The 25,793-nt window shown below is 45.2% G+C and overlaps 1 protein-coding gene across 1 annotated transcript in view; it reads left to right on the forward strand.

Annotated features, from left to right (window-relative positions):
• Positions 1–5,749: 5,749 nt before the first annotated feature.
• DPH1 (diphthamide biosynthesis 1) overlaps positions 5,750–25,793 on the forward strand; it is a 426,157-nt gene continuing 406,113 nt past the window's right edge. Inside the window, exon 1 of the mRNA XM_068270081.1 lies at positions 5,750–6,025. Within this exon, the coding sequence (XP_068126182.1) occupies positions 5,914–6,025 (112 nt within the window). The 5' untranslated portion in view covers positions 5,750–5,913. The remainder of the gene's footprint in view (positions 6,026–25,793) is intronic.

Consider the following 25,793-nt stretch of genomic DNA (forward strand, 5'->3'; position numbering starts at 1 on the left):
AAGCATGCTACTGTAATTAAAACCCATGAAATGTATTAACCCATTTGTCCCGGTTATAAAACCATTTAAATTATGTCCCTATCACAATGTTTGGCGACAATATTTTATTTGGAAATAAAGGTGCATTTTTTTCAGTTTTGCATCCATCCCTAATTACAAGCCCGCAGTTTATAAAGTAACAGTGTTATACCCTCTTGACATAAATATTTAAAAAGTTCAGTCCCTAAGGTAACTATTTATGTTTTTTTTTATTGTATTTTTTTTTTTTAATTACAAAAAAAAATAAAAATTGGGGAGTGTGGGAGGTAATGAGTTAATTTATTGTGTAAATGTAATGTTTGTATATGTAAAATGCTTTTAGGGCGTAGTTTACTATTTGGCCACAAGATGGCCACAGAGTGTTTGTTTACATGCGACCTGTAAGCGTTCGGAAGGACGCTTACAGGAAGCAGTAGGAGGCTGAGAGACTCACAATGATCTCGCTGTTTCTGAAAGAAGCAGCAGATCATTGCGGGGGCTTAGATCAACGAACGGGAATGGACTTTCCCGTTCATTGATCTCCGGGCGAGCGGGCGGCGGCGTGCACGAGCGGCGGGTGCGCGCGCACGAGCGGCGGGAGCGCGGACAGCGGCGGTAGCGCGGAAGGTACGGATTTCTCAGTCCCTGGTTTTTTAGGAGGGAAAAAAGGGGCGGAGAAATCCGTACGCGTGGGGGTAAAGTGGTTAAAGGATACCAGAGCTGAAAATAAAAATTGTTCTTTCAATTATCTGGGGCTTTTTTTTAGCCACTGTAGGCTTGTATGCCCATGAAAGTCCTCCCAGTCCTTTTCATCAGTTGACAGTTTGTCCTGCTCCTGCAGCCGAAAGGCCCGGTCACGCAATATTGCGCATGTGTTGGCCTTGTGGCACACATCCCTGATCATGCTCTTGTGGCCAGAAGTGCTCTGTGCGTGCACAGCTACGAGGCTTGATGTAGAGTGCTCTAGACCAGGGCTTTTCAATCTTTTCACTAATTGTACCACTTTTATCACCTGAAAATTTAGAAGTACCACCCGTGGGCCTGCGCAGTAGAGTGGACCCGATCAGGCTCGGCTGTTTCCACGAAAATCAAAGCGGAGAGCTGCTACGGCGTATGCGGGTATGCTGACAAGGAGATCTTTAGGTGTCCTTTTGCTGGATCCCTTCTACTGTGGAGGAAGATGGAAGCCTCTCTAGCCCCCGAGGTCCTCGCTGTGCTGCCCTGCAGAATAGTTCAGACCTCAGATCAGCAGTAACCCGACTGTCACTGTCACTGTGCACCGACTGCCTGGCTGTCTCTTCACCACTGATCTGAGGTCTGAAGTATGCCGTAGGGCAGCACAGCGGGGAGCGAACAAGGGGAGCTAAACTTTGTGGAGGCAAGATTGGATAAGAAGTGGCAGACAAACCTGGTGTGTACCACCTGGCCAACAGCAAAGTACCACTGGTGGTACGCGTACCACAGGTTAAAAAAAAAGCCCTGCTCTAGACCACGGGAGCGTGCTAAAAGAGGCTCAGAGCTGAGTCTTAAGGCATTTTTTTTAACTTGCACAGAGCCAGCAGTGCACCTCTTTAAAGAGACTCAGAACTGAGTCTTATTGCATTTTTTTACTTACCTAGGACTTCCTTCAGCCCCATAAGCATGAATGCGTCGCTAGCTGTCTTCCTGCAGTCTCCTGTTCAGCCGCCATCAAAACCCGGTACGCGGCTCAGTCTGACTGTGTGACGTCAGCCGGGGGCCTTCTGCGGTTGCGCAGAATGTCCGCGCATGCGCAGAAGGTCTGCCGCTGACGTCATTGAGCCGCTTACTGGGGCTCACCACGGCTGAACGGGAAATCGTAGGAGGTAGTCGAGGGACACAGCCATGCTTATGGGGCTGGAGGAAGTCCTAGGTAAGTAAAAAAATGCAATAAGACTCAGTTCTGAGTCTCTTTAAGGAGGTGCAATTGTAGAGTCAGGAGCGGCACACCTTTCCGTACTGTATGTGGGTGCTGAACCTTTGATGCAAAGCAACATCAGATAAAGTTCCAAAAGTCCAAAGGTAGGTTCGCACACCAGCTTTTCAAATAAGCCAAAGATAGTTTTATTCCATCATAATGTGTCAACACTATGCATGACAATTGTTTCGGGGCCACGCAGGGTCCCCTTCCTCAGATACGTGCAGACAAACGGTTTGTCTGCACGTATCTAAAGAAGGGGACCCTGCGTGGCCCCGAAACAATTGTCATGCATAGTGTTGACACATTATGATGGAATAAAACTATCTTTGGCTTATTTGAAAAGCTGGTGTGTGAACCTACCTTTGGACTTTTGCATCTTTAAGGAGGTGCACTGCTGGCTCTGCGCATGCACAGTACTGTTCCGCTTGGGCGACTCAGCTGCAGGACTGGTACGAACATCTAAGCAAGGAAGAGGATGGCAAGGGACATATAAGACTATGAGGGCTGGAAAAATCCCCAGATAAGTAAAAGAAGATTTTTTTATTTTCACCTCTGGTATCCTTTAATATTAAAAATATGCCTTCTGCTGCTTGCACCCTTATCTACTGCAACCCTACCTCTCCCCACACACAGACACACATACACTGATTACCCCACAATGCAGCACACATTTATTATACAAAAATCCCCCCTCTGCTGCTTGCATCCTGAAACGTACTGATACTGGCAAGGTAGCTGCCTGGAAAAATAAAACTGCTAGCTCCTGCCCCAAACTATTGCTGGCCTAGACTTGCACCTTTGGTATATAAACAATGAGGCAGAAAAACCATACTGACTCTTTAGGCTTCACACAGGCATGTAACACCTAACACTGGCTACATTTTTAGTGTTAGTAAGATGTAAGGTGATATATGTTTTGGTGCACAAAACCACTGCTGATATACTGTGCTATGGTCAAATATTTCACTAAACCTGATATGCTATCTTACTTCAATGGCAAGAATTCTATAAAGCACTAATTCCACAAATCCTTCCATACAACCCACACGTGTAGCATAGCAGCAAAGACATATCCACATTTTGCCAGTTTTTTTTTATCCCTCCCTCCAGCACTTATTTTAAAGAAATTTTAAAAAAAGGAGTTATACCCAGTTCTGTCAGCACTTCTTGGCAGAAAGGACAAAGTGCAGAATCCTGGGCAGGGCCGGATTTACCATAAGGCACTATAGGCATGTGCCTACAGGCGCCTTATGATGGAAAGGCGGCTCACTCCCCTCCCCTACTGCCTCCCTCTCTTCTTCCCTATGCAGAGTCCATAGCAGAGCATAAATGAGAGGTTATTCACCCTGCTCTCGGCATTCCACTGACCAGATCTCCCTTCAGTTGAGGGCACTTCTAGCTACACTGAGGGTACCTCTGACTACCTAATAAGGGGCACCTGTAGCTACCTATGATGGGCAAGGGAGTCAAGAGAGAAGTGACAGCCGGGTTCATAGAAGGCAAAGTCTGGGGTGCAAGGACATTTGTGCCTATAGGCTACAGGGATGTAAATTCGGGCCTGATCCTGGTCAATGAGGACATGCTCCATTTCATAGAACACCACGGGAGCTGCATCATAAAGACATGGAGGGGGCAGGAAGAGGGGGTGTTTAGTCACATGACTACAGTTTTCATGATTAATAAGGTGTGTTGAAACTGTATATAAAAACAGGGACAGCAGAGACATGGCTCCCTTCCTAAAGATCAAATTTAATCTCTAGGCTGCCACATTATTCCAGCAATGATCATATCACTCACATTCAGTAGCGTTCCTACCTAGGGGCGCAGGGGGGCGGGGCGCACCGGGTACCAGTCAGCCAGGGGGGTGTCGCCACGACCCCCCTACACCTGACTAAGGAGGGGAAGAGCAGCGCTAGGAGGAGGGGTGACAGCAGGGATAGCGGCGGGGAGGGGGAAATATCCCCCCCTCCCTCACCTGGGTCCCCTCCTTCTGCCTCTCTTCTCCCCCCAAAGGAGGCGCAGTAGAGGCACGTGACGGCGACGCAGCGTTCCAGGCTGATACGCGGAAGTAACGTGAGTATACTCCGCGCTCGCCTGCTCGCTGCCAACTGCCACCGGCCCGCTGCCCGCATTTTTGGGGGGAGAAGAGGAGCACTATACTACCTAAACTGGGGGCCACTATACTAGCTGGGGGCCACTATACTGGGGGCAGCTAAACGGGGGGGGGGGGGGGGCACTATACTAGCTACACTGGGGGCATCTATGGGGGCCACTATATTACCTATACTGGGGGGGGGGGGGCACCATACCAGCTACAATGGAGGCAACTATACTATCTAAACTGTGGGCCACTATACTAGCTATACTGGGGCAACTATGGGGGCCACTATACTAGCTATACTGGAGGGCAGCTGTACGGGGGCCACTATACAAACTACACTGGGGGCAGCAACACTACCTACATTGGGGGCAGCAGCTATGCTGCCTATCCTGGGGGCAACTATACTAGCTATATTGGGGCAACTATACTACCTTCACTGGGGGCAACTAGCTACCTATACTGGGGGCAACTGCTAGCTACCTATACTGGGGGCAGTGGCGGCACGGGGGGGGGGTGCTTTGGGTGCTGAAGCACTCCTTAAAATTCTCCAAGCACACCCCAGCGTGAACTGACTTTCGGCATCTAATTGACGCCGTATCAGTTCACCGCAGCGGCAGAGCAGGGCTATAGTAAAATGTCCGAAGCCCTGCTCTGGAGACTTTGGGAGTTGCTGGCTGCAGAGGATCGTGGGAGCTGCGCACTGGACGGAGGCCGGAACAGGAGCTCTGCTACAGGTGAGTAAATGTTTTTTTTTTCTTAATTTATATTAGCAGCCAGGGGTAGCATTTATGTTCTGGCCAGGTCTGCTACACGATTGAAGTGTTTTCTGGACAGGTCTGCCACACGATTGCATGTATTTTCTGGGCAAATCTGCCGACATGATTGCATGTATTTTCTGGGCAAATCTGCCGACATGATTGAACGTATTCTCTGGGCAAATCTGCAGACATGATTGAACGTATTCTCTGGGCAAATCTGCCGACATGATTGAACGTATTCTCTGGGCAAATCTGCCGACATGATTGAACGTATTCTCTGGGCAAATCTGCACACATTACGTGTATTTTCACCCGGGTTCATGGCAAATTACAGTTAGCTCCGCCCTCATCCGGTCATGGCCACGCCCATAGCGCCACCCATTTTGTGCCCCTTTACTTTTTTGGGGGGGGGGGGAGAGGGGGGGGTCTTATAATACCCAGCACTGGGTGTCAAATGCCCTAGGTACGCCACTGTTCACATTCCTGATTAAAGCTGTTTTGCCGGTTTTAAACATGCTCAATTAAAAGATAATTCAACATGTGATACACATGCTGCTTTTAATGACAAATTCTGACTTTCTGGCTGTACGACTCTTAAATGCCATGCATGTAACCTGTAATACTGGTGCACACACTTGTAGTCTGCCTTGGCTCCCTTCTATCTATCCTCGCTTTCTCAGCTTAATCTTCGTCGCAGCCAGCTCAGGGTCCCTTCACACTTCACTGCACTAGCTTGCCTGGAGCACAGCACACAAGAGAGGTGACAGCTGCCACACCAGCCACCGCAGTGACCGCACTATGCTTTGGGTCGGGGTGGGCGGAACTAAAAAGTTCTACCACCACAGCACAGCACAGCAGCCAATAGTGAGAACACACAGCAAGTCTGTGACGGGGCGGGCCGGGCAGGGAGCAGCCTGACACCGAACACAAGCGACAAGAGAGAGAACAGTAGCGCCGAGCCTGAAGGAATCCTGAGCTCCACATGGGGCGCTTTACATTGCTGTACAGCTTCTGCGATCGATTGCTCGGCGCGCGGCTGTCACGCTCTAGGGTGGATTGATGCTGCCTTTTCGTACACACGTGGGTACACAGCTGTGATGGCGGAACAGCCGGTGACAGGGGACAGTACAGCATCAACAAGAAGTGACAATAATGGATCCCGGCTACGTAGCTCTGTTGCTCTGACAGCAGCAGAAGCAATAAAGCCAGGTAGGGAAGAGGAGCGGCGCATGGTTTGTTCTATCTGGATCACGCCTCTACATTGTATGTTCATTTCAATGCTGCCATATGCAGCCGCCTGAAATGAGCAATCGTGACATATCACCCTCCATCTGCCAGTACCCTGTAGCTGTGCCATATGAATAATACTGCAGTTTTGACATAAGCGCAGAGTTCTGCAGTTTTGGTGGCCTACACAGAATCCGTAGGAAGACCCTGGCTGCTGTGTGACAGTTTCTTGCTACTCTGCTAGGTCACGTCACATTTTCTGATTTACAAAACTTTCAATTTTTTAGGTGTGTGCTGCGCAAATGCTGTGTTTGGCGTAATTGCTGTTTTTGATAATGGTCTATGCGTACACATCAGAAAAAGTTAATCATTTTGTAACAAGTTGAATTAAATAAATGGATGCTTCAGTAATTACTGTTTATGTTCACAGCAGTCAGTTATAAGCATCATATTCTTCACAGCAGCCTCTGCGCGATTCATTTGGGTACCAGCTTTGTGTTTCTGGCTTTCGGCTGTGTAATGTTATTTTTGACAGCACCTTTTTTTCTGCCCCCATCCAGCTACAACCTTTAACTGTGTAACCAGTCCCCCAAAACAGAATTCTCCCCTCCCGACTCAGACCTCAATCTTGGTCGGACTTTTCGTCCAGTGATAACTTTTGTTGGACACTTGCTCAGTGGCCAGAACTGTGATGATCTGACGGGCAATGCATTGCTTGCTTATCAATGTAATGTAGAATGATATCATCAGAAGTCTCTGGTCTTTACCGAACTTCCTCAGTTGGCAGAGGAAGAATAGTCTCTGCTGGGCTTTCCTCTGAATGGAGGTGGTGTTGGCCTTCCACCTCAGGTCGTTGGAGATGGTTCTGCACAGGAGACAAGCACAGGAAACTCTTGCGGCTTCCATGCAATAAATATGGATTGGGGGTGGGAGCGCGCTTCCTAAAGTCCATGATAATCTCAACGTTTTTTGCGGTGTTGAGGACCAGCCCATTCTCCCTACACCAGTTGCGAATACTTTTGACCTGATGACTGTATCCCTGCTCGTCATTATTGAAGATGAGGCCAACAATGGTGGTGTCATCAGTGAAATTGATAACTTTGACAGAGCTATCCATGGATCTGCAGTTGTTTGAATACAGGGAGAACACAATCGGTGACAGGACCCAGCCTTATAGGGCCCGTGTGTTGGTGGTCCTTGGTTGAGAGAGGATAGCGCCTAGCTTGACAACCTGGGATCTGTTTGTGAGGAAGTCAGTGTTCCACAGGCACAGCGTGGAGTGCACAGGGCGCAGCAAAGTTCTCCCTAAGTATTTGAGGGCTGATGGTGTTAAACACTGAGCTAGGAGGAGGATCCTGGTGTATGAGTTCAGTCTATCCAGGTGCTCGTTGACTGACTCCAGGCAGATGTTAATGGCATCATCGGTGGACCTATTAGCTCTGTACGCAAACTGGTGCCGGTCCAGCAGGGGCTCTGTGAAGGCTTTAAGGAGGGGCATAACCATGCTTTCAAAAGTTGTTATAATGACGGATGTGAGAGTCACATGTCTGAAGTTGTTGAGGTCGGTGACTCTCTGCTGTTTGGGGACAGGGATGATGGTCAACCTCTTAACGCATGCAGGGACTTTGCCTTCCTGAAGGGATCTGGTAAAGATGGAGGAGAGAATTTGAGCTAGCTGTTGTGCACAGGTTTTTTAGGCATGCTGGTGGCACTTTGTCTGGGCCTGAGGCTTTGATAGCATTTAGCCTTAACAGGTGCCGCAAAATGTCGCCCTCATTCACAGCCAATCAGAAGAACCGCACACCTGTGCTGGGCTGGTGCAGGAATCCCAAAGCAATGAAAGTCCATAAGTCAGAAAAGGGATCCGCACACAGACTTGGTTGGGAACAACTTCAATTCATTGTCCCATTGCACACACATATTAGATTGATTCGCCCAAGCCGACGATCGTTTCGGGGCCTGACAGGTCACCTTTATCAAGGCACAAGCAGACAAAATATATACAAACACCAGTGTGCAAAACCACAATATATCGTGTACATTATCAATGGAAACTCCCCCTTGGCTGTTAGTAAGCACCGCCTCCTTTCGGGCGGTGTGTCATTCAAAGCACTATTTCAAATTGATCTGTTCAATGACCAGTAAGCTTACCTGCTGTGCAAGGTGTGGCTCAACGTTCGCCGAACACCGGATGGGGGAGGAGGTCATGGCTACCTTCATGCTTTTGCATGTAACTGGCCAATGGCAGTACCGTCCCTAAGCGGGATAAGTTGCCGATGTCAGCTTGCAGCTGACAAATAGATCCTCCCCTTGCATAGCGAAAAAACGGTCATGTGGTCCGTGATGCGCTGCATCACATGGACCAATGGGATCCGCTGCTACCATCGCCATTGTTACCCAAGATGCGCATCAAGGAAGAGGCGCTTGGGTAAATTGTGCACTCAGGTGGCCGCCAACATGGGGCGGTACCATCCGGAACAGTCCATCACGCTTTCTCTACTGCTATGGGTACATGTGTACATTAAGGGGAGCCATGGGGCACCAAGTCCCAGTTATAAGACATTGCGAACCTCCCTGACCTTGTCACCTAAGCAAAACTGGTCATTACACAGTTCAAAGAGACAGCATATCACGGGTTCTATTGAAGGGAATCCTCCCAAACTGGGGAGAGATGATTTAGGTCACACGTATGCAAAATTATGCAGTATAAGCATTGATGTAAACATAGCAAAAAATATGTCAAACAATTTTGTGATAAGGATACAGTTACAGATATGGAGGATGATAATCCTTGAAAGTGTAAGCACCATGTGAACCCAGACAACCTAGAGAAAACGACATAAAAAAATCATAATGCATATGAACATTAAAACATATTCAACCCAAATAAATGTCTATCTGTCCTTCAAAAAACATGATGATGCATTGTTACTATTCAATCCTGCAGATGTAATTGCATTCAGAGTGAATATCCAGTTTGCCTCCCTGTGCAATAGATTTTTTTTCTGCGATCACCCCTTCTTCTGGGGCTCTGGACCTGAACAATCACCACCCCCCTGTGCGTACTGATGGGGTGTTTGTGTTTTACAAAGTGTACAGCCACTGATTTGTTAAGAGCGGGAGATTTATCCTGGGCTTCTGCTTCAACTGCTATCTTGACATCGCTCCTATGTTTCTGAAATCTTTTCTTATAGGGGTCTGTAGTTCTTCCTACATAGGCTAGCCCACAAGGACACTAAAGGGGCCCATACACTCAGCCGATTATAGGCCGATCGATCGCAAATCGATTGACCAATCGATCGATTTGCGGCCGATTTCAATTGATCTGACATGTTGGAAAATTTAGGAAGATCTGTTGAGATTGCCTGTCATTTTGCATTGGACCTAATGGAAATCTGATGGCAAAAAATGCCATCAGATCGATTTTCAATAGATTTCATTCTGAAATCTATTGGAAATCTATTCCTAGTAAAAAAAATTTCCTAAACACATCAGATCTATCTGCTGCTAATCTAACGAGTGTGTGGCCACCTTTTAAGCGTCACAGTTTAGATAATATCTGATGTCATATCTATTACAGCTGTGAGGGTCAATAAAAAAATCTGTACTCAGGGCACCATACACATTGCACTTTTGACACAGCCAGAGAGGGTGAGTTTGGACCTGGAACAGATAGGGTGGAGGAGGGAGCAGACGGCTTGGTTTTCAAATCTGCAGTAGAGGTCACTGAGGTTCTTAGTGAGCTCAGCACTGGGAGTTGCATGTTGGGGGGGGGGGGGGGGTTGGCGTCGTCTTATAGTTGGTGGCGGCTTGTGAGTCATTTGAGGAGAGATTCTGTTTCAGCTTTTCTGCGTAGCTCTTTTTGGCAACTCTTAGTTCCCTGTTCAGGTTGTTTTGTACCCTTCTATAGTCCTCCTGATTACCAGCTTTGTGCACAGCTTCTTTGCATCTCCGCAGATGTCGTCGTTTTTTGGTGAACCATGGTTTATCATTTGGATAAAGTTTTTAAAGGTTTTCATTGGTATACACTGGTCCTCATAGAAGTTGATGATGTTGTCCGCCCACTCATCCAGGTTTGGTGCCTTCAGAGCCTCCCAGTCTGTACAGTCAAAGCGGGCTTGAAGTTGTAGCTTAGCCTCACTTGACAGCATGAGTTTTTAAAATGCTGAGCTTACATGCATTACCATATCTTTTTTATACACATAAATGATGCAGAGGTGAAATGGGGACCACCCTTGTCAGCTACCTGGCTTTTTTGTTAAGATTTAAGAGGGCCTAGCATCAACTAGACCCATAGTGTCTCTCCAGGCCCTAGGGAACTGCCTCAATTGCCTTGTGGATGATCTGGCTCTGACATGTTTGCAAGGATACAAGTTTTTATAACTCTACCCCCCAACCTTGTGTTACATAGGCACGTTGTAAACCACAAGTCATGGTGTCATGTACATTAAAACAAAACATCAGGTGTGTTTGTTGGATCCCTGTACATATAGACAGCAGTCAAAGGTCCTATGTACATTATCGAGGTATCTGGTTTGAACAGAATCTAGAAAGCTATGTAACAGATAAAGTGATCTTACAGTTTCTCCAGGGCTGGAGATTAGAGAATGTAAGTGATAATACTGTACAAATCTAGAGAGGACATACTATAAAAATGAAAGAAATTCTGGTGTGAAAGTTTCACAATTGGATCTGTACAATTACTAAAGTAATTCACAAGCTTTTTCAGCAGGCCTTGATACAATCCAATATGATCTGGGAGAAAGTTTAACTTTTCACCATCTGATAGAAAATTGTTAACAAATCCAGACCAAATTTGCCGGATCCTTAACTCTCTCATTTATCCCAGAAGCACCCAGAATTCTCCCAGAAGCACCTTAGAGATTGGTTGTGGTGCTGCCCTTATTCAGTAATGCAGTACATCAAAGCTTTTCTCCTATAATGCTGTCACTTACAGTAGAAATCTGACAGAACTTACAGGTTTTGGACTAGTCCATCTCTTCATGGGGGATTCTCCGCATGGCCTTTATTATTTTCAAAGAGACAATCCCTGAAAAAGATTTATATAAAGGTGCAAACTGCCCCCCTACCTGTGTGCAGACTTTTTTGGAAGTTGGGCAGAGCAACTGCCATTCACTAAGTGCTTTTGGGAAAAAAAAAAAAACAAAACAGAAAAAAAAACGAGAATCCCCCATTAGGAGCTGCGCTAGTACAAAACCTGTCGGTTCTGTCAGATGTCTACTACTTACTGTAAGTGACAGCAAAATAGGAGAAAAGTAATTTATGTCTCATTTTACTCTGGAAGAAATGCACTTCTTATTTGTATGTATTTACGTTATTTTACATTTGTATGATTTTCGAGATAGTGGTCTTTTAACCTATTTTGGTTCCTGGACGTAGTTTCTACGTCCAGGAACCATGCGCGCTCCCGCGGCCGATCGTGCACGCGTACTCCCGGCCGCGGATTCGGTAGCCAAGGAATCAATGTATCGGGCTCTGGAGCCCGATCACTGATTCCTCTCCCCCGCTGAAAAAGCGACAGCTTCTCTCGGAAGCTGCGCCTTTTCTGGTCGTTCCCTTCCCGATGTGTCACTCTAAGCGCGTACTACGCTTAGAGTGACGTCATGTAAACAAACTCATGGCCGCCATCTTGTGGCCAAAAAGTAATACTACACCTGAAAAAAAAAAAAAAAAAAGAATTAACACACATTTACATTATAAATCTTTTGTTTACCTCCCACCCTCCCAAAAGTACCCAAATAAAATGTTTACTATAAAAAAAAATCCATTACAATGAAAAAAAACAAAAACATGTAAATATTTACCTAAGGGTCTAAACTTTTTAAATATCAATGTAAAGATGAAATATTTCTATATTTGTTTTATTTTAAACTTGTAAATAGTGATAGATGCAAAATGGAAAAAAATGCACATTTATTTCCAAATAAAATATTGTCGCCATACATTGTGATAGGGACATAATTTTAACGGTGTAATAACCGGGACATATGGGCAAATACAATACGTGAGTTTTAATTATGGAGGCATGTATTATTTTAAAACTATAATGGCTGAAAACTGAGAAATAATGATTTTTTCCATTTTTTTCTTATTCTTCCTGTTTAAATGCATTTACAGTAAAGTGGCTCTTAGCAAAATGTACCCCCCAAAGAAAGCCTAATTTGTGGCGGAAAAAACAAGATATAATAATCTGAACATTTGTATAGCGCTTTTCTCCTGTCGGACTCAAAGCGCTCAAGAGCTGCAGCCGCTGGCTGCTGGGACGCGCTCAAGAGGCCACCCTGCAGTGTTAGGGAGTCTTGCCTTGAACTCCTTACTGAATAGGTACTTGACCTAGCCAGAATATAGATCAGTGCATTGTGATAAGTAGTGATAAAGTTATAGGCTAATGAATGGGAGGTGAACATTTCTCACTTGAAAACGACGGAACCTGAATGGGTTAAGATCCCTGACAATTCTGACTGTGTGACTATTCATATAGCAATAACGTTTTTTTTACAAATTTTGCCACAAAATACTGTACATATATTTATTTTTTTTCAGAACAATCTAGGCTTTCTTTGGGTAATATTTTTTCCCCATTTTTTTTTTTTAATCTTTTATTTTACAGACATTTTAGCTGGGAAAATTAGGCATAAAAAGCAAAAAAAAATAAACGCACATTTTTTCATATTTCACCCTTCCCAATTTTCCCATGGCAATTATCACAGTTGTAAAACACAAAAAATACATTATTTAGCAGGCCCTGATTAAAATGAAATAATAATTCATGTCATATTTGATCACTAGTTGGGCATGTAGTGCACCATTATTGCCAGTCTCTACCTCTGTAGTGATTGGATGCTATTGCTATGGCACATAGCTTGCGGACTCCAATGCTTTACAGAAATTGCTAGGCTGCCGCATAGCGATGCACCTATACAGTGTTGGGTCCCCGTACTGTCGCACTATCGATCCGGAGTTAATTAGGTAGGGGTTAAAACTTAACCCCGAGGGAAAAAAACGGAACACACTTTAAACTTTTTTTTTTTTTTTAAACTTTCAATGATTGGTGCTATAGGTCAATTGGTGCACATGCGGGAACGATGGGAGTGCGCATGCGCACAGTGGCAGGATTAAGTGCAGAATGTGACTCTCACAAATGGCCTCAATTCACTAAGTAGTTTAGACTAGTCTACTGATGGTTTTTAGTCTACTGATGGTTTGCCCAGTTGCATCAAATGGGAATTCACTTTTACCAAATGTTTTAGACCTGGCCTAAACCATTTGGTAATTAAGTCGGTAAAGCAGGGGAAATTATAAAAAGATGTAATTCACAAACAAGTAGCTATGACTGACATCCTTCTCCTCTGATGAGCTCTCCTCTGCATACAATTAAACTCCTGCATAATTCATTCAAAATGTTCCATCCTCACATCTAATATACCTCACAGAATTACTTTACCCACAGAAATCAGCTGGTCTAATCTCTGTCAGAAAAAGTGGGCGTGGTTACTCCTTGTTTGCCTTTGTGAATTGTGTAATTACTGAATGTAATGCTGGGCATACACGGTACGTTTTGTACCGCTGAATCGAGCCGCTGGCTTGTTTCCGGCTCGTCCCCGTGGGCGCCTGGATTGATTCCCGCTCGTCCCCACGGGCGCTTTTTTATCTTTTGTTCGTTTTCTTCTAATGTTCTGCCCGCGGTATCAAGCGTGGAATCGATCCGGTGGGTGATCGGGCATGTTGGATTTTATCAATCGAGCCATCAGCAGCTCGATTGAGCGGTACAAAAACGTACCGTGTATGCCCAGAATTAGACCTGGTCTAAAAACAGGTCTAAAACATTACACCAAACCATCAGTAGACTAAAAACCATCTGTAGACTAGTCTAAACTTCTTAGTGAATTGAGGCCATTCTAGAATATTAATGGAGACAAATTAGGATCTAAAAGTCCCTCCAAGAGCCGGAAGTGGCTAACAAAGGATCCATCGACGAGTCCGTTGTTCTGTTATGGTCCTTTCTATGAATTGGAGTGTTTTAGGCTCAAGTAAGGACCCAGCCTAATAAGTATTTTAATTGACCATTTCTAAATAGGACACCATTACTCAGACACTGCTTATGTTTCCTGGTCCAGGAGCCAGGTCTCTCTGCTTGCTGTCCCGTATAGCCTGGCTGGCTTGGCATAAATGGAACTTTGTCTTTTTACTGATCCAGGGTGACAGGTTTTGGCAAAGAGGCTGTTTTTCATTTGGAGTTTCTCCTTAGATGCTGACCGTAGGGGTTGATGTAAATTACAGCACACTAGGCAATACCCCAGCCAAAACATTGTTTCATTCTAACCTCCAGATCGCAATAATCTACCGCCCTCCTGGCCCTGCTTCCTTCTTCCTAGATCACTTCTCTGCATGGCTCCTCCAGTTCCTGTCCTCCGATATCCCTACCATCATTATGGGCGACTTTAACATTCATGTTGACACCAACAATTCTGCCGCCACTAAACTTCTGTCACTTACTTCCTCCTACGGCCTGTCTCAGTGGTCCACTGCTCCAACTCACTCTAATGGTCATACACTTGACCTCATATTCACTCGTCTCTGTTCTATCACTGATTTCACTAATACTTATCATAACTTACTAAACTTCTCTCTCTCCTCCTCTCTTCCTACCACCCTGCCTCAAGCACGCTCATATACACGCAGGAACTACCGCAACATAGACATGCAATCTGTCTCTGATGCCTTGGCACCTCTCCTCAAACAACCATTCACTGACCCTGACTCAGCATCTGCACACTATCACTGCTCAATCACGCAAGTCATGGATGAAATCCCACCCTTCACCAAAGTCCGCCCACACTGTGTCAGTCGTCAACCCTGGCTGACCAAAGCTACTAAACAGCTAAAGGGGTGCTCTAGGGTAGCTGAACGCCGTTGGAGAAAAACTAATACTAATGAGGATTTCATTACTTGCAAAAAAGAGTTGAACAAGTTTAAAACCGCTCTCCCTTCTGCAAAACAATCATACTTCTCCTCCCTCATATCCTCCCACTTGCACAATCCAAAGCGCCTGTTCAGTACTTTCAACTCCCTTCTCCGTCCACCCCCTCTTCCTCCTTCTTCATGCTTATCAGCTGAAGAATTTGCAACATACTTTACAGATAAAATTTCAAAAATCCGTAGTGTGTTTTCCATGCAGACATCAAACTCCACCTCCACTCCTCTTGTTGACTGCTCTCTTTCCAGTTTCTCTTCACTCTCCGAACATTCGCTCTCTTCCCTTATCTCCAAATCCCATCTAACCACCTGTTCGTTGGATCCTATCCCATCACATCTCATTCCACAGCTATCCACATCCCTCATCCCTGCCCTAACATCGCTGTTTAACCTATCCCTCTCCACCGGAATTTTTCCATCCTCACTCAAGAGGGCTGTTGTAACACCACTACTTAAAAAACCATCTCTAGACCCCACCGACCTTGCTAACTACCGCCCAGTGTCACTTCTTCCATTTGCATCTAAATTACTTGAAGGCCACATTCATGCTGAACTAAGTCAGTATTTATCTGCAAATTCCTTGCTTGATCAGTTCCAATCTGGCTTCCGGCCAAACCACTCCACAGAAACAGCCCTCACCAAAGTAGCTAATGATCTCCTCACAGCTAAATCCAAAGGCTATTATTCCATACTCATCCTTCTAGATCTGTCATCAGCATTCAACACTGTCGACCACACTCTACTCCTACAGATCCTTTCATCTATAGGAATAAAGGACCTCTCTCTCTCCTGGATATCTTCCTACCTCTCTGGAAGGTCTTTCACTGTTTCTTATTCAGATCAGGCCTCCTCTTTACATCCTCTGTCTGTAGGGGTACCTCAAGGCTCTGTCCTGGGTCCCCTCCTCTTCTCCATCTACATGCACGGTCTTGGTTACTTAATCAGCTCATTTGGTTTCCAATACTACCTATATGCAGACGATACACAACTGTACCTCTCGGCCCCAGACCTTAACTCCCTTCTCACACGGGTTCCCGACTGCCTGGCCGCTATTTCCTCTTTCATGTCCTCTCGCTTCTTAAACCTTAATATGAATAAAACTGAACTAATAGTCTTTCCACCATCCCTGTCCACCCCTTTGCCTGATATTACAATAAATGTTAACAACACGTCTATTCCATACACAATCAATCGATTCCGGACTCAACCCTTGCGCGAATAATCTTCAGAATTTATTGTAATAATGCATGCGGACAACACGTCTATAACATCAGTTCCCAAAGCACGGTGCTTGGGGGTAATATTTGATTCTTCTCTCTCATTTACTCCTCACATTAACTCCCTAATCAGCTCTTGCCATTTCCAACTGAAAAACATAGCACGTATCCGACCTTTTCTCTCCCATGACACAACCAAAATGTTAGTACATGCTCTTATTATATCTCGATTGGACGATTGCAATATATTGCTGGGTGGACTTCCAACTAACCGACTAACACCACTCAATTCTGTACTGAACTCTACTGCTCGACTCATTCATCTCTCCTCTCGCTCTTCCTCTGATGAACCTCTCTGTCAAGCTCTTCACTGGCTACCAATTAATGAGAGGATTCAGTTCAAACTCTTAACCCTAACCTACAAAGCTCTCCACAATCTCCCCTGTACATCTCCTCACTAGTCTCCAGATACCAACCCAACCGCAATCTCAGATCTGCACACAAGCTTCTTCTATTCTCTTCTACAATTACCTCCTCACATTCACGTGTACAAGACTTCTCACGTGCCTCACCCCTCCTCTGGAATGCCCTTCCACAACACATTTGCCACTCTCCCACCTTTGAAATTTTTAAACGCTCCCTCAAAACCCACCTTTTCCGACAAGCATATTCTCTAGCTTAGGCCATGCACCCACTAAATAACCTAATTGCGCACTGCCTGTACATATACTGTATACATCCCCACCTCTTGTTTCCACCCCATTCCTTTAGATTGTAAGCTCGCAAGGGCAGGGCTCTCATCATGGACTGGACTGTTATTACTTTAATTGCTTGCACACTGTTAGACATTTATACATTTTAGTCATCATGTTAAATCAAATTGTAATCAGCAGTGCTGTATCTTGTATCAGTGTTCATATTTGATGTATATCATTGTCTGTATCGTTATGTATCCCTTGTTTGTTTTCTTACATTGTACAGCGCCACGGAATATGTTGGCGCTTTATAAAAAAAAAATAATAATAATAATAATAATAATTCCCCAGAAAGAATGTTTGGCCAGTTTCTACTTGAAGGCTTCACTTGATTTGTTTTTTTTTTAAATCAGTTCTGTAGTGAAGTATCTTGCAATGTTTTCTGTGCCCTGAGCTCCTACAAATTACATTTAGGCTGCTTACACACAGGGACGTTACAGGCGCACGTTAGTGCGCCTGTAATGCTCCCCCAACGCACAGCAATGTAACACAAGTGGGCTGTTCACACAGCCCACGTTGTGTTACATGTAACGCTGGACGTTCTCCCGAAGGTGCAGCATGCTACGGCGTTAGAGCGGCTTAAGCCGCGTTAGACTGTCTGCACATGCGCAGTCATGTTGGGGAGGAGCGGAGAGCGGCCAGGCACATGGCTAATTAATATTCACTGCACGTTGTGTTTACTTCCTGGAGCGGCCGCTCTGTGCGGTGATTGGCCGGCGGGACCACGTGATGCCGCATGCGCACAAGAGTACGCATCACGGACGCCAGAGTGAGCTGCACAACGCGGCTCACTCTGACGTCCACATAGAAGAGCACCAGGCGTCGCGTTAGGTGCACGTTATGCGACCTTAACGTGGCACCTAACGCAACGTCTTAGTGTGCAAGTAGCCTTAGTGTCCTGGAATGAAAGATACAGCAAGGAGAATGTGTAAGTGTAATTACTTCCCTCTCTTCTTTCTAGCACTGTCCTATTAATTCTAACACATATTTGACTTTCTCGTACTTGATCTGGTCACATAACCATAACTAGCCATTCAGAGGCTTAGAAAACTGCGTGAGAAATGTTGGCTGGCTGTCCTGCTCATCCCCTGTCTCTGATACTTTTAGCCATAGATCCTGAATAAGCATGCAGATCAGTTGTTTCTGACAAAAATGACATGATTAGCCACATGCTTGTTTCAGGTAGGATTCAGACACTACTGCATCCAAAGAGATCAGCAGGACTGCCAGGCAACTGGTAACATTTAAAGTGAACCTAAAGGCAACAAAAAAAATTAGATTAACTCACCTGGAGCTTCCCTTAGCCCCCTGCAGACAATCGGTGCCCTCGCAGCCCCGCTCCGATGGCCCAGGACCCGCCGGCAAACACTTCCAGTTTGGCCGTCAACGGCCGACAGGCATGGGAACGCGAGTGATTGTTCGCGTTCCCAACCTGTGTATCGCCCCCTATGCTGCTATTGAGGCCAGGAGGCCGCAATAGCAGCATAGGGGGCGATATACAGGCTGGGAACGCGAACAATCACTCGCGTTCCCATGCCTGTCGGCCGATGACGGCCAAACCGGAAGTGTTCGCCGGTGGGTCCTGGGCCATCGGAGCGGGGCTGCGAGGGCACCGATCGTCTGAGGGGGCTGAGGGAAGCCCCAGGTGAGTTAATCTCATTTTTTTTTGTTGCCTTTAGGTTCACTTTAAAAGGAAATAAATATGGTGGCCTCCATATATCTTAAACAAAAATTTAGAATCTGAAGGACAAAAGCATCAAATGTTGATTACAACAAAATAATTAAACCTGCAGCTTGCTGCTAAAAATAAGTTGGTAAAGGTTATATTGTACTGGAGGTACTCAATACTTTAAGAATGATGATATACTTATAAATGATTGTTGTTGCAACTTGAGAAGACCTATGCAAAAACTAGTTGATAAATGTAAATTCACATTCAAAAGTCTTGATGTGCTTCAAATTCAAAGACCAAGTTCACCGTAGAATTCAATGAAACTGGTCATAAAAATTGGTGTATCATTCTCGTGCTCTGCTCCAGTTCTAATGCCTCTCCCTGCCTTTCTCACCATTTTGCCATCTTGGGCATACTCTCTGTTTGGGAACAGTATCGCTACCTTGTTTGCTTGTCATCTTACCAGATTCTGGGTAGGCATGTGAGATGGGCTGTGGACTTTTGACCCAGGTCGGAGGTGTAGCAATACATTCTTGCAAAGAAGTTAGCTATTTAAAGGATAACTAAAGCGAGAGGTATATGGAGGCTGCTATATTTATCCCTTTTAAGCAATGCCAGTTGCCTGGCTGTTCTGCTGATACTCTACCTCTAATACTTTTAGCCATAGACCCTGAACAAGCATGCAGCAGATCAGTTGTTTTTGACATTATTGTCAGATCTGACAGGATTAGCTTTATGCTTGTTTCTGGTGTGATTCAGACAGTACAGCAGCCAAATAGATCAGGAGGGCTGCCAGGCAGCCGGTATTGTTTAACATGAAATAAATATGGCAGCCTCCATATTATTCTCACTTCAGTTGTCCTTTAAGGTCTGCTCAGACAGCACCTTGTGCTGTTTGCTTTGCACAACTTCACTGGTCCTCTGTGATATTTTGCTTAACCACCCTGGCGTTCTGATTAAATCGCCAGGGTGGCTGCGGGAGGGTTTTTTTTAAATAAAAAAAAAACTATTTCATGCAGCCAACTGAAAGTTGGCTGCATGAAAGCCCACTAGAGGGCGCTCCGGAGGCGATCTTCCGATCGCCTCCGGCGCCCAGAATAAACAAGGAAGGCCGCAATGAGCGGCCTTCCTTGTTTTGCTTATATCGTCGCCATAGCGACGAGCGGAGTGACGTCATCGACGTCAGCCGACGTCCTGACGTCAGCCGCCTCCGATCCAGCCCTTAGCGCTGGCCGGAACTTTTTGTTCCGGCTGCGCAGGGCTCAGGCGGCTAGGGGGGCCCTCTTTCGCCGCTGCTCGCGGCGAATCGCCGCAGAGCGGCGGCGATCAGGCAGCACACGCGGCTGGCAAAGTGCCGGCTGCGTGTGCTGCACTTTATTTGATAAAAATCGGCCCAGCAGGGCCTGAGCGGCAGCCTCCGGCGGTGATGGACGAGCTGAGCTCGTCCAGACCGCTCAGGAGGTTAATGTACCTTGATCCTGCTATCATTCACAATTTCAGTTTGTCACTTTCAACTATATCCTGCCAGCTCTCAGTCACGTCCTCAGCCTCTGTCCACCTAATGTCAGCCTTTCACCTTCAGCTATATCCTGGCAATTGCCTTTCTGGGCAAGCTAATTGAAAAAGCTGTATACCTCCAGCTAGAAGCCAGAATCCTACAAAATAACAGTTATGACCCATTCCAGTCTGGCTTCAGGAAACACCACAGCACTGAAACTGCCCTCATCCAAATATGCAACCACCTGCTCATGGCAAGAGACAGAGGAGAGTGCTCGATCCTCATACTGCTAGACCTTTCTGCAGCCTTTGACACAGTTGACCATGACATCTTGATAAACAGGCTACAGGAATACTGCGGCATTGATGGCATAGTACTTCAGTGGTTCCAATCCTTCTTGAGTGGCAGAACCCACAAAGTGTCTATGGGGCCCTTCCTGTCCACCCCTGTAACACTTAAGTATGGGGTGCCCCAGGGCTCAATCCTCTCTCCCCTGCTTTTCACGATTTACATGCTACCGTTGGGAAAACTAATCCAAAAACATGGCCTGACATACCACTGCTACGCAGACGACACCCAACTATATCTTTCCTTCAAGCCTGGTGTGACAGACCCAACTCTAACTATAAACGCCTGCTTACGTGAACTCCAGCAATGGATGAATGACAACTGGCTGAAACTAAATGCAGACAAAACTGAAGTCCTTCTGATTGGAGGGCAGAGCATGATAACAAAACAACTTAACTTGCAGTCTTCACCACTGGGAATAGGAGGCACGGATCTACGCAGCTCTGATCATGTGCGTAGCCTGGGAGTTCTAATTGATGGGGATTTAAACTTCAGAACTCAAATCTGTGCGGTGGTGAAATCATCCTATTTTCACCTGAAGAACATTGCAAAAATCAAGCACCTCATACCCCCAGAAGATCTGCCAACCTTAGTCCACGCCTTCATCACATCCCGACTGGACTACTGCAATGCTCTCTACACTGGCCTTCCAAAAAAGGTCTTGTACCGCCTACAGCTGATACAGAATACTGCTGCCAGACTGCTAACCAACCAACCCCGTCACTGCCACATAATGCCAGTCCTGCATTCCCTTCACTGGCTACCTATAGAATGGAGGGTCCTATTCAAGATCGGCCTACTGACATTTAAATCCCTGAATAATCTAGGCCCTGGTTACTTGAAAGATATGTTACAGCTGCGTAGCAATCCCCGCATTCTCAGATCCACAGGTTCTAATAATCTAGTCATACCCAGAGTCCACTTGGAAACTTTTGGTCCCAGAGCCTTCTGTCATGCTGCCCCTATGTTTTGGAACTCCTTACCTCAACAGATCAGGACAGCCCCATCCCTGGATGTGTTTAAATCCAGACTGAAAACCTACCTGTTCAGTCTGGCATTTGCAGAAATATAACTTTTGTTGTGTGAATACTTCATCCTACTAACTACTGAATCTGAGAGAGCCTAAGCGCTTTGAGTCCTATGGGAGAAAAGCGCTATAGAAATGTTATTGTATTGTATTATTGTATTGTAATTGTCAGTCACAAACTTAGCCCATCACCTTTGGACCTCTTTTTTTCTTGTTGTCATACACTACCTCAATGACCTCAGCCTGTCAAATCCGGCCCTATTCTATCAACATAAGTCAACCATGACTTCTGCTAATTAACTTGACCTGACTTTTGTTCTGCCAGCTTCAGTCCTGAGTTCAGCCTGTACCCTGACACCTGATCTCGTCTTGAGCACTGAACTTGCTTTGCCAGCTTCCCATCCTAACCTCAACCTGTACTCTGACATTTCTGTATCAGCTTCCAGTCCTGACCTTGGCCTGTATTCTGAACTTGCTCTGCTAGTCCTGACCTTGCTCAACCAGTCTCTAGCCCAAAAAATAATGTCAAAAATCTACTGTCTACTCAGTTTTAAGATTTGGCATGCTGGTAAATATAGATTGGTCCTGCACAGAACTCTGTATGTACTGTTTTGATTGATAAATGTGCAAGTGTGAGCAGAAGTGTCTGCTCATGTGGGTGCTTCAGCTGCAGCTGGTCACCTGTGGCCATGCAGTGATTCAGACCTGTTCCCTGACTGCCCCAGGCATCCCTCTGCTGTGTACACCCAAGGGGACTTGTGGGAAATGCCAGATCAGATGGAAAAGCCAACATCAACCTACAGTATATACATTGGTTTGGCATCCCTATCCAGCTAATTATGCTTTTGAACTTACTGGTATGTGTTTTTTTCCCCCTTATCTTTGGTGCTTTACTAGAGGCCTGGGAGCTTGAGGATCCTGTGCAGTATCTTAGCTGTTGAAGCGTTCCCTCTTATGGACAAGGAGAGAGGAAGGACTACTGGGGAAGGAAGGGGGGACCACAAGACACTAGAGAACACTGTAAGGAAGGGAAGGGGGGCACTAGACCACCAGAGTAGCGATATGAAGGATGGTAAAGGTAGTGGCTTTGGTAACTACCCTAGTGTGTGTGTTTGTGTGTATGTGTGTGTGTGTGTGTGTACCCTTTGGAATAATATGGGCCTCTGCACAAATTGGCCATAAAATGTGATATGATCTTCATCTAAGTCCCAACAATAGACAACCACAAATAATTAAATGGCAGCAATAGTTAAAGGGCAGCACGGTGGTGTAATGGTTAGCACTTTAGCTACTTTTTCTTGCTACTGTATGTATATGTGTATAATTATATAGTATCATTCTTATTATACTACATCTTTTGTACAGTTATCCTACTGCAAAGACATCAGACTTTGGCCACTGGTGAAATCCAAATCCTAAATTTGCCCAGCCCTTAATCGAAACCTGAGGCTAACAAAAATAATTTATATGTACCTTTTTTTCTCTCACCATCTTCCCGGGCCACCTCAATTCTACGCTGCCCATTCCGGTAAATTCTTTAGTCACTGCAAACTGCGCATGCTTGGCCGCTCTCGCCCCCATCGCATTCCCGCCGCACATGCGCTGTAAGCGACGACTGGTGGAGACTGAAGGATTTGCTGGCATGTAAAGCAGAGGATCAAGGGAGTCCACGACCTGAAGTGGGCTGGAGGAAACCTCAGGTATGTATACATATTTTTTTTTTTTTTTGGTCTCCGGTACATTTTAACGTATGATAGAGGTATGCTAAAGCATGTGGATGACAGATCCACAAATAATGTGTGATTTTCTAGGTATTTTTAATGTTAATTTCTGGTAAAGCCATTTATTTATGGTTTCACCCATTGTAAACCTACTTAGTAATGACAGCAAAATGTGCTGTACATTTAGTGCTTTAGGAGAGTGAGTCAAGGACAACTGTAAGTAAACATGAAGCCAGTGAGTGGAAAGCTACATGGAGACCAGGTAAACATTATGCAGAGTTGCAGCCCCATGCAGCGAGTGGAGGATCGGGTCATGCTGGAGGCTATAAATCAAATCAAACACAGCATAGTCTCATAGCGTCTCATGTAGGAATACTGCAAGACAAATGTGGGTAAGTTCTACTTATTAGCAGTGCAGTTAAGGGAGAAATATGTGTCTTGCAGTCATTAGGAATTCTTGCCACACGTTCTCAGTCGACAGTCCCATAGATAATGCAGGTATCTTCATGCATATCATTGCCACTGGCAGAGCTGACGAGAGATTAGAACAGTAAGTGGAGGCCAAGCAGGAGGGGGCTATGCAAACACATATTTAAAACATACATAACAAATACGGGTAAATCTATGGTATATTTACCTTTAGTTACTGTGCCTGAAATGCGGTTTTTCTATTCACTATGTTTTAAAGAGTATCTGTAGTGAAAAAAGTGCCCCTAGGGGTACTTCGAGACAGGCAAATAGGGCTGTGGAAACTGGGCGCACAATGCACCACCTTAGGTGAATTACTGCTATAGCAGCGCTCAGACTGCAATGTAAGCACCGTCAAAAGACGGAGCCCAAATTACAATAAAAAAATAGAAAAATTCAGCCACCAGCAATAGCTGGAAGCTGAATTACCGGTACACTATCCACGGCGACCTGGAAGGGGAATACTAATTAACGTCATCAAGACTTTTGCAGGAGCAGGGTGAGACATTTTTTGGCTATGCCCTGCACCCAGATTCACCAGTGCCTTAAAGCAGACCTAAACTCAGAAGTCCTCTCTACTCTAAAAGATTCACAACAGCATAATAATCTTTAAACAAAAAAAAAATTCTTTGCTACAGCTGATACAAATCCTAAAATAAATCTGCACTGTTTTTACTTCCTGATTTATGGAAGCAGACACAGTGTTCTCCCCAGGCTCTTTTAGCCGGGTGCTACACCCGGCTAGTTTTGGTGAGCACCCGGCTGTCATCGCTCACCTCCTCCTCTGATGTTAGCAGAAACCGCCGGCCCTGCATGCTTTCATGTCGCCTCACCCAGCTACCTTTTTATGCCACACGGCTAGAAAACAATTCTAGGGAGAACACTGAGACATATTATTAACATCCTGTGCTTTCAAATGGGCTTATCTGCCATCTTTGCCATAGGCCATAGGCAGTCATGTGGCACAGAGGAGAGATCAGATTACATCTTGTGATTATACACACATGAGAGGGAATTAGACAGGCTAAACTGTCTAAATACATACAGGTTGCATTTCTCTCTGTTTTGCTTCTGTCTTATGCAAAAGTTCAGAACCACTTTAATGACATGAATGTGTGGTATTTACGTCAGGAAGGGGGAGCCTCTGAATCCTTAAAAGGCTTCACTTTGTGATAATTTTGTGGATTTTGAGCTGCAGTTTGGACACTCATGCCCATATGCAATTCATTTTTTCTTATTATCTCCTAGGAGATTGTTTTCATATTATCTTTAAAATAACTTTTCAGCATTTTACAATTGAAAACGTACCCCAAAGTTGATGAAAAAGTACTATTAAAATTATTTTGAGTATTTTCTGGTGACTTAAAAAAACATTTTATGACAAGTTATGAAAATATCACCTAGGAGAGACCTCATGAGAAAAAGTGAATTGCACATGGGCCTCAGTCTCTAAAAGGATCTCTATCACTGGACTATACGATTGGTTTTGTATCTGTTGTAAGTAACTATTGCATTTTTTTAATTAAAAATTCAAGTAGATTTATCTCATTGAAATACAGAATTGTAAATAAAAATTCTACCGTCAGTGGGGCACCTTTATACTATGCTGTACAAATGGATAAAGGGCTTATTTCCCCTGGGTGCCATGTACGTTTACAACTCAAATGCTTCCCCCGTGCTGCTGTGAAACCATAGCCCAAATTGGTAAGTTGTGCCATGCATGGTTATAGGGATTCGGGTGCGTGCTGTGGGAAACTGCAGCATGCCGTCCAGAATTGCGCCACAATGTGATTTGGACAGCAACCCATTGCAGGAATAGGCAGCATTTCACCGACTGATTCGCCGGCTGAGAAATGCTGCAGATTCGGTCCGCACTTGGCCTTAGTGGAACAGACCCTAACATTAGAGCAGCTATATGCATTGAAGGCTTTTCCATGCCATACATTTGGGAATTAGATTTTTCTCCTACTTGAATGAATGAACAAATGAAAGCCTCTCTGTAGGATGAAACGGGGAAAGCAGGAATTAAAGTACGGACCTGTTCCAT

This window comes from Hyperolius riggenbachi, chromosome 2 (assembly GCF_040937935.1).
Source record: "Hyperolius riggenbachi isolate aHypRig1 chromosome 2, aHypRig1.pri, whole genome shotgun sequence".
NCBI classification, from domain to species: Eukaryota; Metazoa; Chordata; class Amphibia; order Anura; family Hyperoliidae; genus Hyperolius; species Hyperolius riggenbachi.